The 16,194-nt window shown below is 43.6% G+C and overlaps 1 protein-coding gene across 1 annotated transcript in view; it reads right to left on the bottom strand.

The window, feature by feature from the left end:
• Positions 1 to 63: 63 nt before the first annotated feature.
• spire2 (spire-type actin nucleation factor 2) overlaps positions 64 to 16,194 on the bottom strand; it is a 101,463-nt gene continuing 85,332 nt past the window's right edge. Inside the window, exons 13-18 of the mRNA XM_078401560.1 lie at positions 13,028 to 13,158; positions 11,123 to 11,260; positions 7,795 to 7,862; positions 7,094 to 7,121; positions 4,565 to 4,680; positions 64 to 1,385 (exon numbers count right to left, since the gene is read on the bottom strand). Coding sequence (XP_078257686.1) covers positions 1,181 to 1,385; positions 4,565 to 4,680; positions 7,094 to 7,121; positions 7,795 to 7,862; positions 11,123 to 11,260; positions 13,028 to 13,158 — 686 coding nt within the window. The 3' untranslated portion in view covers positions 64 to 1,180. The remainder of the gene's footprint in view (positions 1,386 to 4,564; positions 4,681 to 7,093; positions 7,122 to 7,794; positions 7,863 to 11,122; positions 11,261 to 13,027; positions 13,159 to 16,194) is intronic.

Here is a 16,194-nt window from a genome sequence, read left to right as displayed (position 1 = left end):
GTCTGAAGAAGGGTCTCGACCCGAAACGTCACCCATTCCTTCTCTCCAGAGATGCTGCCTGACCTGCTGAGTTACCCCAGCATTTTTAGTGTCTACCTTCGATTTGTACCAGCATCTGCAGTTTTTTTCCTACACTTTATTGTACTGTGATAGATCTTGTGCCCCACCACAGCACAATGCGGAGAAATATCAACCCAATGTTTCAATTGGCGGGGACAACAATTTGAGAATTGCACTGGTACCCAATTTATACAAAATCTATGGTTTGATCTGTAATAAATAATGTAGGAAAATAACTGCAGATGCTGGTACAAATCGAAGGTATCACAAATTGCTAGAGTAACTCAGTAGGTCAGGCAGCATCTCTGAAGGAATGGGTGACGTTTCGGGTCTGAAGAAGGGTCTCGACCCGAAACGTCCCCCATTTCTTCTCCCCAGAGATGCTGCCTGACCTGCTGAGTTACTCCAGCATTTTGTGATACCTGTAATAAATAATGAGTTGCTGTGCTAGTTTTAGACACAAACCCAAGAAATACTCTCCAGTATAAGGCATAATAAAGTTTCCAATATTACAGTATTTGAAAATTGCAGCAGACGATTTTATTTCCAGGAAACAAAGCTGTTAGTGATTAGAGATTATAGCAAGAAGATTAAAAACTGAGAAAGGAATAAGAAATCAATTGTAATTAAAATAGGGGTAGAAAAAGACAAGGATTTCCAACCTTCTGCTTCCAACCTGACCTGGTTGGAAGAACAAGATGGAGGTGTTTCGAATATTCAAAATTTTCACCTCTACAATCTCCCTGGTTAGCTTTGGTTGGCAGCAAGAATGCAACTTTAGGAACACACCGCCATCTCAAAAACAAAAGGCCAAGTCTCCAAATCCAAGAACTCCCACAAAGCCCTACGTGCATCCAGCAGCAACCTCTTGCATCAACGTTAACAGTGTTTGACCATGAGCATGTTAAATATGACTTCTAGAAACTCTAGTCCATTTTGCATCCCTCATCCTTGCCGTATGTCATGTTAGCGGTTGATCAGAATGAACAGGGCACACCCATGATGCACTGCGTCCTGTTAGTTTAGGAAGTAGCAGCAGCTGATGCCGTGTGACCTCTGACAACTTTAGCTGGACATCTCGCGGTGATTATAACACAATCCGTTGTTGCTTTTGCTTTCTTCAGGACCTTGTAGAGCACACATACATCGACTGCACTCTCCTGGAAGGAGTATTGTTCAGGAGGTCCATACTTTTTCTACTGGAGTTAATGACATCCGCAACAAATTTTGTGCATTCGGCACAGACATCTTTGAAGCTACAGCCGTGTGCGTAAAGGTGCGGGAATTCCTGTTCGACTGACCGGTTACTCAGATTCCTCAGCGACCTGCAACACAAAAGAATCCAAAAGACTCTGAGAGAAGAAACATCAGGATCTTCCGTCACCAGCACTCTGACTTGGAGGATATTTCACTCACATCAAGCACCCAGAAACGCAAAAACAAAATGGGCATGCAAGTCACCTACGTCTGCACAGGTCAAACTGTCAGAATGAAGATATTCCACTGAAATAAGTTAAATGTTATGAATGGGTAAGTTTTGATACACAGAGGACAGTGAGACTGTTTATCAACAGCTAAAGGTTGTGACAGAGATATTTTAATGTCAATATTAGAGTCGATATCAGGGCAAGCATGGTGGCGCAGCGGTAGAGTTGCTGCCTTTCAGTGCCAGAGATCCGGGTTCAATCCCAGCTACGGGTGCTGTCTGTACAGAGTTTGTACATTCTCCCCGTGACCTGCGTGGGTTTTCTCCGAGATCTTCAGTTTCCTCCCACACTCCAAAGACGTACAGGTTTGTAGGTTAATTGGCTTGGTATGTATATAAAATATTATAAATATTATTATAATATTTAATTTATAAATATAAAATTGCCCCTAGTGTTAATGTGCAGGGATCGCTGGTCGGTGGCGATTCGGTGGGCCGAAGGGCCTGTTCTCTAAACAGAACTAGAGCCATAGAACTAAATGGATCATTTTAGATACAAGGCCTTTTGAGCAGAGTTTCTGGTACTTCTTATACATCTGGAACAGTAGCAGCAGCCTACAGCAAGAAGAGTATTTAGCAATTCATAAATTCAAAATCAGCCTCAAATGTATTGCAATCCTCTCTTCAAATAAAAATCCTGAATACTGCCAGACTCTGGCCAGAGCAGAGCAGACCTCCTTTGTAACCTCATGTAAAATTAGAGGCCAGAACACCTCACACCACAGGGAATTTATTTCCATTTTCAAGTATTCTCAAATCGAAACCCAATATTTCCTGCAGGGAAATAATCACGCTGTACACTATGAATACATTTTCTCCCTCGATATATCAATGGCATTAATTTGGATTTCCAGGCATTAAACAAAATCCAATTCCAATTCTGCACTGTTCCTGATGACAGACAATAATGACACCATTAGCTTAATGTAAAATTGTTTTGAAATGCTTCCTTTATTTTGTCCTCTGAGTTTTATTTCCTCCCTAGTCCTATGTTCTCCCACCTACCCACGTGAACATCTATATACTAAAACTCTCATTTGTTATCTTGTTTGTATCTTTAGAATATACTCGACCAAGGTGACCCGTTGGGCCCAAACCTCTCCTGCATTGGTGCAGCACCCTGTCCTCCCCCCTCTCCTCCACCCCCCCTCCCCTCTCCCCCCCTCCCCTCTCCCCCACTGCCCCCTTCCCCCGTTCTTTTAAACTTTAAAATGTGAATAACTTTAAAACTACAAGACCGATTTCAATAAAACTACGTGCATTATCACTAAACTGACAATTGTGAGTAAGGTGGGCCTAAAATTGTCAGCCAAAACGGTACACGATAGCGCGACAATTTTAGGCCCACCTTACTCACGATTGTCACTTTAGTGATAACGCGCGTAGTTTTATTGAAATCGGTCTTATAGTTTTAAAGTTATTCACATTTTAAAGTTTAAAAGGAGGGGAGGGGGAGGGGAGGAAGGAGGGAGGGGGGAAGTGGGGGAGAAGGGAGAGGGGAGGTGGGGAGGACAGGGTGCTGCACCAATGCAGGAGAGGTTTGGGCCCAACGGGTCACCTTGGTCGAGTATATTCTAAAGATACAAACAAGATAACAAATGAGAATAACAACGGGTCCACTTGGCCTTCTCTTTGCCCCACCACAGCCGCAATGCCTTCAGTATCTCTCTTACTTATTCCCCAAAGCTCTCCAATGTTGTCCATTTAAACAACAAAGATTGTTTCTGCTTAGGCTCTGTCTTAATGACCGGAGAATCCCCAGGTTTAACACCTGATGATGATGAAGTTAATAGCTCCAATATACACCTGAAAAATTGGACTAACCTTGAGCTGTTCTGCTACTTGGAAGCTGCTTTCATAAGTCCATAAGCGATAGACAATAGACAATAGACAATAGGTGCAGGAGTAGGCCATTCAGCCCTTCGAGCCAGCACCGCCATTCAATGCGATCATGGCTGATCATTCTCAATCAGTACCCCGTTCCTGCCTTCTCCCCATACCCCCTCACTCCGCTATCGTTAAGAGCTCTATCCAGCTCTCTCTTGAAAGCATCCAACGAACTGGCCTCCACTGCCTTCTGAGGCAGAGAATTCCACACCTTCACCACTCTCTGACTGAAAAAGTTCTTCCTCATCTCCGTTCTAAATGGGGCAGAATTAGGCCATTCAGTCCATCAAGTCTACTCCGCCATCCAATCATGGCTGATCTATCTCTCCCTCTCAACCCCATTCTCCTGCCTTCTCCCCATAACCCCTGACACCCGTACTAATCAATAATCTGTTTGCACTCTTCCCTGTGGCTGCTCATTCTGTCCTAAACCTCACTGACAAAATGACTGAAACAATATTACATATCATTGTAACCCTTAATTCTTTACTGAATCACCTCAGCTCAAATTCTTTGAAAATGATCTCATAAAGCAGCTATTTGCTTGCAGCAAACTGCATCTGAACAATTGAAATTTGTAGTCACTGCACCTCAGCCAGAAAACTGGCAGAAGATTGACACACAATGCTGGAGTAACTCAAGGACACAGGCAACATCTCTGGGGAGAAGGAATGGGTGACGTTTCGGGCTGAGACCCTTCTTACATCACCCATTCCTTCTCCCCAGAGATGCTGCCTGTCCCGCTGAGTTACTCCAGCTGTTTGTGTCTACCTTCGGTTTAAACCAGCATCTGCAGTTCCTTCCGACACATATAAACTAGCACGACTGATATAATTCATACAAATGTATGTTGTTATCTTATATCACAAGTGGAGCCATCTTCACGGCTTGTTTAATGTATAGCTGGTGGGAAGCAACCTCGATCCTCTTGGATGAGTCTCCAGGATGAGTTGCAATTTACTCATCTCGTTTCACTAAGATTAGGCCCATCCATCTAAAGCGCATCTGCTTCAGTGTTGGCAACGGAACGCAAGTAATTATCGTCAGAGTTACGTCATTCTCCATTATCTTAATAAACTGTCGTTCATCACAAACTTCAACATTCAACATAGCAGAGTTCAAGACACTTACTGAGATTGGAAGAAGCCTTTTGCCAGGGCCATTTTTGTCTGACTAATTGCTTGGATGTTCTCAAAGCCCAGCGTGTAGACGGGTATATGGGCCATTTTCTTGGAAGGTATCTTAATCTGTAGAAAATAAATGGAATCAGCGACTGGTTCTGGACAGGAGGAGGGCATTGAGTTTATCAAGTCTACGCCAGCTTGAAATGGACAATCCCATCCTCCTCCTCCTCCTCCTCCTCCTCCTCACAACTCTGCAAACCATCCCCTCTCACGTAGCTTTCCAATCCCAACTCACACAGCAGTGGATTCACCACAGATCACCACTGCTACTCGTTAACTGTTTTCTCTCATCCCTCAGGTATCTTTTTTCCCCCAACACTTAAGTATGTGCTTAACTCATGCATTAATAGAAGTAGTTTCCAACTATCTAGAACAAAGCGGGATCTTTTTGCCCCCAAACTGTTTCTCAAACTGAGAAATGTCCCTAATATAAAAAAGCTTCAGGTTGTGATTCCAGGAACAAGGACATAACTGCTACAGAATATGACTCCTGCTTGTCCAAATGGAACAGTGCATCATTTTGAGTGGGTTTACTTGAATTAAACTATAAATGCATAATGTTTTCAGTTGAAGCAGGAGGGAATTTTGCACTATACAGGTACTGACTAGCTAATTAAATTATTGCATCGTATGGGAGGCGCATTCCCAATCTCGTTGTACCCCTGCACAATGACAATAAAGATATGTTGTATATTGTATTGTACCCTATATCTGACACAGGTATAGCACAAAATAGCTCAAAATTCCCTCCTACAACCTTCATTCAAATAAGAGACATCTTAAGAAATGTTCTCTACTTTTAACGAATCTGCCCAATTAAACCAACAAATCTGTATTATTTTCATTGATAAACTTTTATAGCTGTTGATCAAAATTTCATTCCGGTGTGATCTAATACCAGTAAATATTGATCTTGAATGACTCTACTGTTCCCAAACAAGTGCACTCTTTAGAAGTGTCATTCTGTTGAGGAATGCTCAAACTCTTGTTGATTCGACCAGCTACTCAAGCAAAGATGGATCTTCGACAGATACAAGTGTAAGTCCAGGAACCCCGACTGTCCTTTCAGGTTAGGCAGAGATTCACTTGCACCTCCTCAAACCTTGTCTACTGTATCCGTTGTTCAAGATGTGGACTCTTATACATCAGCGAAACCAAACATAGACTGGGTGATCGTTTCGCTGAACACCATCGCTCAGTCCGCCTGGATCTACCTGATCTCCCGGTTGCTAAACACTTTAATTCCTGTCCTTTACACTGACCTTTCTGTCCTGGGTCTCCTCGATTGCCAGAGGGAGGCTAAATGCAAATTGGAGGAACAGCATCTAATATTTCGCTTGGGCAGCTTACATACCACATTCAAGTGGTATGAATATTGATTTCTCTAACTTCAAGTAACCCCTGCATTCCCTCTCTCTCCATCCCTCTCTCTCCATCCCTCCCCCACCTTAGTCCCACCAGCTTTTCGTTCTCACCTAACTACAGCTAACAAAATCACCGAGATACAGGAGTCCACACCTAGAACAGCGGATACAGTAGATGAGGTTATTGTAGATGATTTTCCATCCTCTGTCACTACCTGCACTGACATTCTTTTTCCTCCCACTAATTCTTAGGTTTTAAAAAATAATTACAGATGTTGTCGAGCCTACAACCAATCTACAGAATTGATAGAATGTCAAACCAGAGGAAATTCAGCAAACAAAAAAAAGAGTTTAGATTTCATTGATCAAATTCCTGAAGCGATGTATAAGTAGATGTACACGCCACTGGAGATAAATGGGTCTATTGTGGATAGGGTGAGCAGTTTCAAATACTTGGGAGTCCGCATCGCAGAGGATCTGACGTGGGCAACGCACATTGCCGCACTGGTGGGTAAGGCTAAGCAGCGCCTTTACCACCTTAGACAACTGAGGAAATTCAGAGTGTCGCTGAGGATCCTTCATTGCTTCTACTCTGGGGCTGTAGAGAGCATCCTGTCCGGCAACATTACAGTCTGGTTTGGGAACAGCTCTGCCCAGGACAGGATGGCCCTGCAGAGAGTAGTGCGTTCGGCAGAACACACCATGGGAACTACACTCGTCCCCCTGCAGGACCTATACATCAGGAGGTGCAGATCCAGAGCAAGCAAGATCATGAGGGACCCCTGCCACCCCAGTAACGGACTGTTCCAGATGCTACGGTCAGGCAAACGCCTCCGCTGTCACGCTGTGAAAACGGAGAGGATGAGACGGAGCTTCTTCCCACAGGCCATCAGGACTGTCAACTTTGATAACCCCAGAGACTAAATTTTTGTCGACACTTTTTGTGCTATGTTTAGTAACTTATTAACTTTATTTATATGCTGTAACTGTAATTATTTTTGTGCACAACCCGCAGGCATTGCCACTTTCATTTCACTGCACATCGAGTATGTGTATGTGACAAATAAATTTGACTTGACTAAGGTGAAATTAATTATTGCTGCAATTCTTACCTTCAACCTGCAAGAACCACAAACTGACCTACGAGAAATAAAACACATATGATTGAACTGTGGGAAAAAATTTAGTAGTGCTAGATAATAGAATATTTGAACGAGCATTCAATGATTATACAGACGGTTAAACATTTTAACGTATTTTAAAAAATAATTTGTGACATATGCTACTTTATTCTTTCAGTCAGTGTATTTTCTTCAAAATGCAGGCTTTAAACTGAAAGAATATGTCTTTAAATCTTATTATCGTTTGTTCAATCCTGGCACTGGATGCATTTTACATGTACTTAAATATCATTCAATTCATGAATAAATTGTGGTAAAATTACATATAATGCACAACATCAGAAGGTGTTAAAATTTAAAAATTTTGAAATGAAGCAGTCTATTTTGCAGTCTTGAAAATTTACATGTCTTTTTTCTAAAATGAATAGATTTCTAGATAACACACAATGTTTTTTTAACAATGTATAAGGTTTTCTATGAAATACACGAGCAAAGAGCAGAATTTAAATTCACCTATACACCTACACTTTAGTTTTCTTTTCACCCCCCTTTTCAATACATCTTCTGTCCTGACTGAGTCAGTGGATTAACTGGAATGCTGACCGTAGATTCAGATACTTTGATTAAAATGTTACGCTGTACGCTTGCAGTGAAAAAGACGAGAGAGAAAAAAATCATTGGCAGACGTTTACCTTTTGCAAAAGAGACATGCGGAAGGCCAGGAGAACAGGGGGAACTTTGTTTTACAGCAACAGCATACCTGCAGGGAAAAGGTAAGATATCACAACCCCTCAAAACAAACTCACGACAATGCACGACAGAAACATAGAAACATAGAAAATAGGTGCAGGAGTAGGCCATTCGGCCCTTCGAGCCTGCACCGCCATTCAATATGATCATGGCTGATCATCCAGCTCAGTAACCTGTACCTGCCTTCTCTCCATACCCCATTGATCCCTTTAGCCACAAGGGCCACATCTAACTCCCTCTTAAATATAGCCAATGAACTGGCCTCAACTACCTTCTGTGGCAGAGAATTCCACAGATTCACCACTCTCTGTGTGAAGAAATGTTTTCTCATCTCGGTCCTAAAAGACTTCCCCCTTATCCTTAAGCTGTGACCCCTGGTTCTGGACTCCCCCAACATCGGGAACAATCTTCCCGCATCTAGCCTCTCCAACCCCTTAAGAATTTTATATGTTTCTATAAGATCTCCCTTCAGTCTTCTAAATTCCAGTGAGTATAAGCCTAGTCTATCCAGTCTTTCTTCATATGAAAGTCCTGCCATCCCAGGGATCAATCTGGTGAACCTTCTCTGTACTCTCTCTAAGGCAAGAACGTCTTTCCTCAGATTAGGAGACCAAAACTGCACACAATACTCCAGGTGCGGTCTCACCAATGCCCTGTACAACTGCAGTAGAACCTCCCAGTAGACAGCATCTCTGGAGAGGAATGGGTGACGTTTCGAGTCAAGACCCTTCTTCAGACTGAAGAAGCATCTCGACCCGAAACGCCACCCATTCCTTCTCTCCAGAGAGGCTGCCTGCCCCGCTGGGACTATCTTCGGTTGAAACCAGCATCTGCAGTTCCTTCCTACACTGTAATGCACATCAGCAGTGCAATGGAATACTCTGCACGCGTGGGTGAATTCAACTGTTGTAAATCATTTTTCCTGTCCCACTGGTGCAGTGAGGTTGCAGTGTTTTCCATCTACCCAATGCACCGGAATTAATCAAAGGCTATTCTGACAGTACCGCTGAAACCCTTGACCTCGACCAACTAAGTCAAGGATAGTGGCTGCAATGGGAACAATGGGAACAAAGGGAACAAATACTAATTCCAAGTGGGCGGTCACGGTGGCGTTGCTGCCTTACAGCGAATGCAGCGCCGGAGACCCAGGTTCGATCCCGACTATGGGTCCTGCCTGTACGGAGTTTGTACGTTCTCCCCGTGACCTGCATGGATTTTCTCCAAGATCTTCGGTTTCCTCCCACACTCCGATGATGTACAGGTTTGTAGGTTAATTGGCTTGGTAATTGTAAAAATTGTCCCTAGTGGGTGTAGGATAGTGTTAATGTGCGGGGATCGCTGGTTGGCGCGGACCCGGTGGACAGAAAGGGCCTGTTTCCACGCTGTATCTCTAAAACTAAAACTGAAGGTGGTATGTGAAGTATATAACCATGATGTCATTATCACTGGTCTAAAGCTGAGAACTTCCCCATGAACAAGGCCACAGAAGCATCTTCACAAGGTAGCTCATCATTATCTTTTCAAAGGGAATTAGGGAATGAGCAATGAATAGTCCATGTCCCACAAAATAATCAACATTTTAACAGAATTCCAATTTAGAAAATAAATCTTAGAAAGTGCTGCATGTTGTAGGGTCATTCACCATTTTTGGTTGCAATTGTAAAGCAGGGAGCAAGGAGTTTCTTGATTAGGATGGGTGTCGGGAGTTATGGGGAGAAGGCAGGATAATGGGGTTCGGATGGAGAGACAGATCAGCCATGATTGAATGGTAGAGTAGACTTGATGGGCCAAATGGCCTAATTCTGCTCCTGTCACTTATGATCTTCTGAGTATATAAATAGTATTTCTGGAGATCAGGATGGGAGTTATTGGGGGGAGAGCGAGAGAGAAAGAGAAAGAGAAAGAGCGAGAGCGAGAGCGAGAGAGAGAGAGAGAATTGTTTTTTTTAGGGTAAAGTATTAATGAGTATAATTTTTTTCCTGAAACTAGCCAGAAAGGTACCATTATAATTAGGAGAAATATTAAGAGTCGAGGGAATTATTTCCACTCTACATAAATACTAAATCTGTTCTAGTTTAACACCACGTTATTAAGAATGTCATCAGCAAAATAAAGTTATGCAAGGAGCAAAACAATTAGCTGGCAACAATTTGGCAAATAATCAGCCAAACATTTGGTCTGAAGAAGGGTCTCGACCCGAAAAGTCACCTATTCCTCTTCTCCAGAGATGCTGTCTGACCTGCCAAATTACTTCGTTTTTTTGTGTCTATCTTCGGTTCAAACCAGCATCTGCATTTGCTTTCTACACAAAACAATTAGGTTGGTGAGCACGGTTAGTGCTGTCATTGAGTGTACAGCCTCAGGAACGTGTGACAACAATCCCAAATCCAGAACCTGAGGGTGTGTGGGAATGCTATAAAAGGACTGGACAAGCTTGATGCAGGAAAAATGTTCCCAATGTTGGGGAGTCCAGCACCAGAGGCCACAGTCTAAGAATAAAAAGGAGGCCATTTAAAACTGAGGTGAGAAAAAACATTTTCACCCAGAGAGTTGTAAAATTGTGGAATTCTCTGCCACAGAAGGCAGTGGAGGCCAATTCACTGGATGAGTTTAAAAGAGTGGAATCAAGGGATATGGGGAGAATGCAAACACAGGTTACTGATTGTGGATGATCAGCCATGATCACAATGAATGGCAGTGCTGGCTCGAAGGGCCAAATGGCCTCCTCCTGCACCCATTTACTATGTTTCTATGTGCATAGTTGGTTAGCAAAGATGTTTAATTTAGTTTAGAAATACAGTGCAGAAACAGGCCCTTCGGCACACCGAGTCCATGCCGACCAGCGATCCCCGCACACTAACACTATCCTACACACACTAGGCACAATTCACAATTTTTATCCAAGCCAATTAACCGACAAACCTGCACGTCTTTTGAGGGTGGGACGAAACCGGTGCTCCTGGAGAAAACCCGCACAGGTCACGGGGAGAACGTACAAACTCCGTACAGACAGCGCCCATAGTCAGGATCAAACCAGGGTCTCTGGTGCTGCGAGGCAGCAACTCTACCGCTGCGCCACCGTGCCCGCCCGTGATGTGTGAAGCTGCAGAGGGAATCACCCAGCTCCCACGTATACACACTGCATAAGAATTTGTGGTGCACGACTGTTGAGGGACAATGTTTCAACACAAATGTGTGATGCACAAGAACGACCGGTGGGGAATGAATGATGAACCGTGAGTGAACACGAAAAGTGTGGAATGTACATACCTTCCCCTTTTTCAGGCTGTTGTAAAGGTCTTTGTTTTGCAGAAACTTTTCCATTTCAGCCTTGACCAAGACTTTACGAACGTTGATTATTTCTTCCACCGTCAGAGCCAGGGTTTCTACTGGGTGACTGAACTCTTGCTGCAGAGAGAAGAACAAATTCCACACTCAGTCTCTCTACGAGAACGCAGCTCCATTTTAAATATGGGAGGCACTGAGATTCTGAGAAATAGAAACAGCTCAACGTTGAATGAAGAGCTCTCAGGTCAAGGGGGCTTGACAGCGACTGGGAAAGGAGTGCCCGTATAATAATAATAATAATAATAATAAATAATAAATAAATAATAAATAAATAATAAATAAACAATAAAAAACAATAAAAAGAATAAAAAATAAAAAATAATAATAATAATAAAAATAATTAATAAAAAAATTAATAAATAAAAATAATAATTAATAAAAATAATAAAAAAATAAATAATAATAATAATAAGAAGAAGAAGAAGAGGAAGAAGAAGAAGAAGAAGAAGAAGAAGTACTTTGTTCGTCCCACAATGGGGAAATTTGCAGGGTCACAGCAGCAAAGCGGATAGTAAAAATAAATAAGTATTCATTAAAGAATTAAAATAATGGTAATTATCTTTATTTACTGGTCTACTGGGAGCACTGCTGGTTGTGCAGTCTGACGGCAGCAGGAAGGAAGGACCTTCGATATCTCTCCTCCACACACTTGGGGTGAAGTGGTCTATCACTGAAGGAGCTGCTCAGTGCAGTGAGTGTCCTGCATGGGATGGGAGTCGTTGTCCAGCAGCGATGTTAACTTTGCCAACATCCTCCTCTCTCCCACCGCCTGCACTGAGTCGAGGGAGTATCCCAGGACAGAGCTGGCCTTCTTGATCAGTTTATCAAGTCTCTTCCTGTCAGCAGTTGAGATGCTGCTGCTCCAGCAGAACACTCCATAGAAAATGGCTGATGCCACCACAGTGTCGAAGACGATCCTCAGGAGTGCCCCCTGCACTCCAAAGGACCCGAGTCTCCTCAGCAGGTACAGTCTGCTCTGGCCTTTCTTATAAAGTGCATTACTATTATCAGTCCAGTCCAGTTTATTGTTCAGGTAAACACCCAGGTACTTATAAGAGTCCACTCTCTCATGAAGACGTTCACAGGAAAACCCTGCTTTCAGATGGCGGGGGAGCAGGGAGGGCTGGGGTGGTTTGACGAGGGGGGTTGTGACCCTAAAGAACAGTCCGTGGCCTGAATTTGTCAGAGAATGCAAATCCCCATCGTCTGCATGTGTTAAAAAAGAATGCAAGTTGAAAAAAAAAAATTCCATGAAAAACAAAATTTCCATGAAAGAAAAGTTTATTCTGTATCTCAAAATCTTTGCATTAGTAATTTGTGGATTCTATCCGGATGAATATCCAATACCCGGGCAGCCATGCTGCTTCTCGGCCATTCCTTGGATAGTGAACCAAAATGTCACACACGTGACCAGACGTCATCACATAAGGTAATACATTAAAAAATTATTGCAAGAGATTAATCTCATTCATTGCTATTTTCCTACCTACAGAACTATAATGCATGTCTGCTGAAGATATGAACATTCTAGCTTTTTAAAATTCACAGAGTTTGCAACATAAAACTGAGTTATTTGAGAAGTATAGGATCTCTATTGGGTATGGGGAGAAGGCAGGAACGGGGTACTGATTGAGAATGATCAGCCATGATCACATTGAATGGCGGTGCCGGCTCGAAGGGCTGAATGGCCTACTCCTGCACCTATTATCTATTGTCTATTGTCTATCTCAATGTATGTATTGTTTTGCTTAGAAATATGCTTATGGAGTGAAAAGAGATAAACATTTTGCACCATTGAAGTGTGAAACTGAGTGAACAGACACTTACCATCAGCTGGCGTTTGGTAACGTTTGAAAGAGTCCCAGAGGTGTCCCTTGAGGTACGCAGGATATCCCCCCTCGCTGAGGAAGAACGGCTTCTCTGAGGCTCCACGGGCCACATCTCCTTGTTCTGTTCTGCTATAAACACAAACAATTATCACATCTTTGAGAATCTGATCCCATGGAAGGGAATAAAACCAGCCCGTGGCCCACCAGCCCCTGGAACCCACCGATACCTTTCACAGGTGATCATTTCTTCCTGAGTTAGCAAATAATTCAACTGACAGGAATGTAACATCCAAGCCCAACCATCTTCTCATTCATTGCCCATTGGAGAGGCAGAGTTTACATGGGCAGTAATTAAAGATGGATGCTGTCTTTCATAGTGCAGTGGATTTCAGATTTTGAGTTAGGAATGAGAAAGGTGTGAACATGCTCCGGCTGCAATGCCCAGGTATGTCCCCCACCTTAAACTAATGAGCAGAGGAAAAATAATCTACTTCATAGATACATTGCGAGATTTTTATAAAGAAGGATTTTATGACCCATTTGTTTGACAATTAACTAGAGGACTATTCCGTTTGGTTTAGTTTGGAGATACAGCGCGGAAAAAGTCAAGTCAAGTCAAGTCAATTTTTATTTGTATAGCACATTTAAAAACAACCCACGTTGACCAAAGTGCTGTACACCAGTTCAGGTACTAAGAACGAACATACAATGGCACACAAACATAACAGCACATACATAAACAGTTCACAGCGCCCCCTCAGAGGGCCTCAAACGCTAGGGAGTAGAAATAGGTTTTGAGCCTGGACTTAAAGGAGTCAATGGAAGGGGTAGTTCTGATGGGGAGAGGGATGCTGTTCCACAGTCTAGGAGCTGCAACCCCAAAAGCGCGGTCACCCCTGAGCTTAAGCCTAGCTTAAGGCCCTTCGGAAACAACTCCTCCCCTGACATCAGTCTGAAGAAGGGTCTCGACCCAAAACATCACCCATTCCTTCTCTCCCGAGATGCTGCCTGGCCTGCTGAGTTACTACAGCATTTTGTGTCTATCCACACAAGCGCAGACGATTTATTGTCTCCTAGCAACTGAAGTGCTCCATCACAGGCTACATCCCGGTGAATCTTCTCTGCACCCAATTCCCAGCAACTACATCCTTCTATCGCGAGGCAATCAGAATAAGATGAAACACTCCAGCTCCTGAAATGCTCCCGACTAATTATTACTACAGATGCGTCACAATCTCTCTGCTCCCATGTTATAAGGTCAAAGGTGATAGGAGCAGAATTAGGTCATTCGGCCCATCAAGTCTCCTCTGCCATTCAATCATGGCTGATCTGTCTCTCCCTCCTAACCCCATTCTCCTGCCTTTGCCCCATAACCCCTGACACCCGTACTAATCAAGAATCTTTCCAAGGTAGACACAAAATGCTGGAGTAACTCAGCGGGACAGGTAGCATCTCAGGCAATGCTGCCTGTCCCACTGAGTTACTCCAGCGTTTTGTGTCTACCTTCGATGTAAACCAGCATGTGCAGTTCCTTTCTTCACAAGAATCTATTTCTGCCTTAAAAATATCCATTGACTCGGCCTCCACAGCCTTCTGTGGCAAAGAATTCCACAGATTCACCACACTCTGACTAAAGAAATTCCTCCTCATCTCCTTCCTCAAGGAACGTATTTTAATCTGAGGCTGTGACCTCTCGTCCTCGTCCACTAATGGAAACATCCACTCTATCCAAGCCTTTCACTCGGTAAGTTTCAATGAGGTCCCCCCTCATCCTTCTAAACTCCAGTGAGTACAAGCCCAGTGTGGTCAAATGCTCATCATATGGAATTCTCTGCCTCAGAAGGCAGTGGAGGCCAATTCTCTGAATGCATTCAAGAGAGAGCTAGATAGAGCTCTTAAGGATAGCGGAGTCAGGGGGTATGGGGAGAAGGCAGGAACGGGGTACTGATTGAGAATGATCAGCCATGATCACATTGAATGGCGGTGCTGGCTTGAAGGGCCGAATGGCCTCCTCCTGCACCTATTGTCTATTGTTAACCCCCTCATTCCTGGGCTCATTCTTGTAAACCTCCTCTGGACCCTCTCCAGAGCCAGCACATCCTTCCTCAGATACGGTGCGCAAAATTGCTCATAATACTTCAAATGCGGCCTGTACCAGCACCTTGTAGAGAGAGCCTCAGCATTACATCCCTGTTGTTGTATTCTAGCCTTCTTGAAATATATGTTCTGTGCCCTGGCTAATGGAGCCAAGTATCCAACATGACTTCTGCATTGGTTGTATAATACATAGGGCTGTATTGAGTTTGTGAGAAGGTATAAATCTCCATCGCGTGAATTTCCAGGTTCATTGGAAAAAAAGTAATCTTTGAACAAAATACAGCCACGTAAAGTAGGATGCTCACTGCATCAAAGTTTTAAAAGCGGAATGCCGAAAGAGAAGAAAAGAACAGCTGCCGGAAGGACCATCTGACACCCTTCGTCATTCCCCGAACAAGCCTATTTACTGTTAACAAGCACCACTGTTGCACATAGGAGATCTTGCAAGTGCCACGATCAAAACCTGAATGTTGAAATCAATGAACTTCATCGTGAAGCTTTGGCCAGGAGTGAGTGCTCCACAAGTACAGTAATGTAAATGTGCATTAAATGCCCTGCTTGATATCCAGACCAGACCATCCCACACATCCCTCGTGAATGAATGACCGCTCACTGAGGCTTTTCCCTGGTGGCATCAAGGCCATCCACCCAGCTACTGATGCTGCCCTGGCCTGGATGTCTACCCTCGGCCTACAACTTTAGGCTGTGCACGCCACATGCACGAAGAAGAAGTTTAATGTAAACATTTCTAAAGTACTGGATCACTTCACCCTTTTCACGGACATTCATTTGTGAAACAACTCTGCCTTTAACTGAGAGAACAAACAATCTGCTGGAGGAACTCAGCACGTTGGCAGAATCAGTGGGGAGAAAGGAATTGCCAACGTTTCAGGTCAAAGCCATGCATCAGGACTGAGAGTGGAGAGGGAGAGGGGAGGTAGCCAGTATAAAGCAGAGAGGGAAGGTGGCAAGAACGGGTGGATCGGGCAGGAATGGAGGGCGATGGGCAGGAGACTGGGAGTGGAGAGAGAGGGGCGGAGTTGGGAGACGAGGCAGATAGATGATGGA

Source organism: Rhinoraja longicauda, chromosome 6, assembly GCF_053455715.1.
Source record: "Rhinoraja longicauda isolate Sanriku21f chromosome 6, sRhiLon1.1, whole genome shotgun sequence".
Lineage (NCBI taxonomy): Eukaryota > Metazoa > Chordata > Chondrichthyes > Rajiformes > Arhynchobatidae > Rhinoraja > Rhinoraja longicauda.
This window is presented reverse-complemented; position numbering and strand designations above follow the sequence as displayed.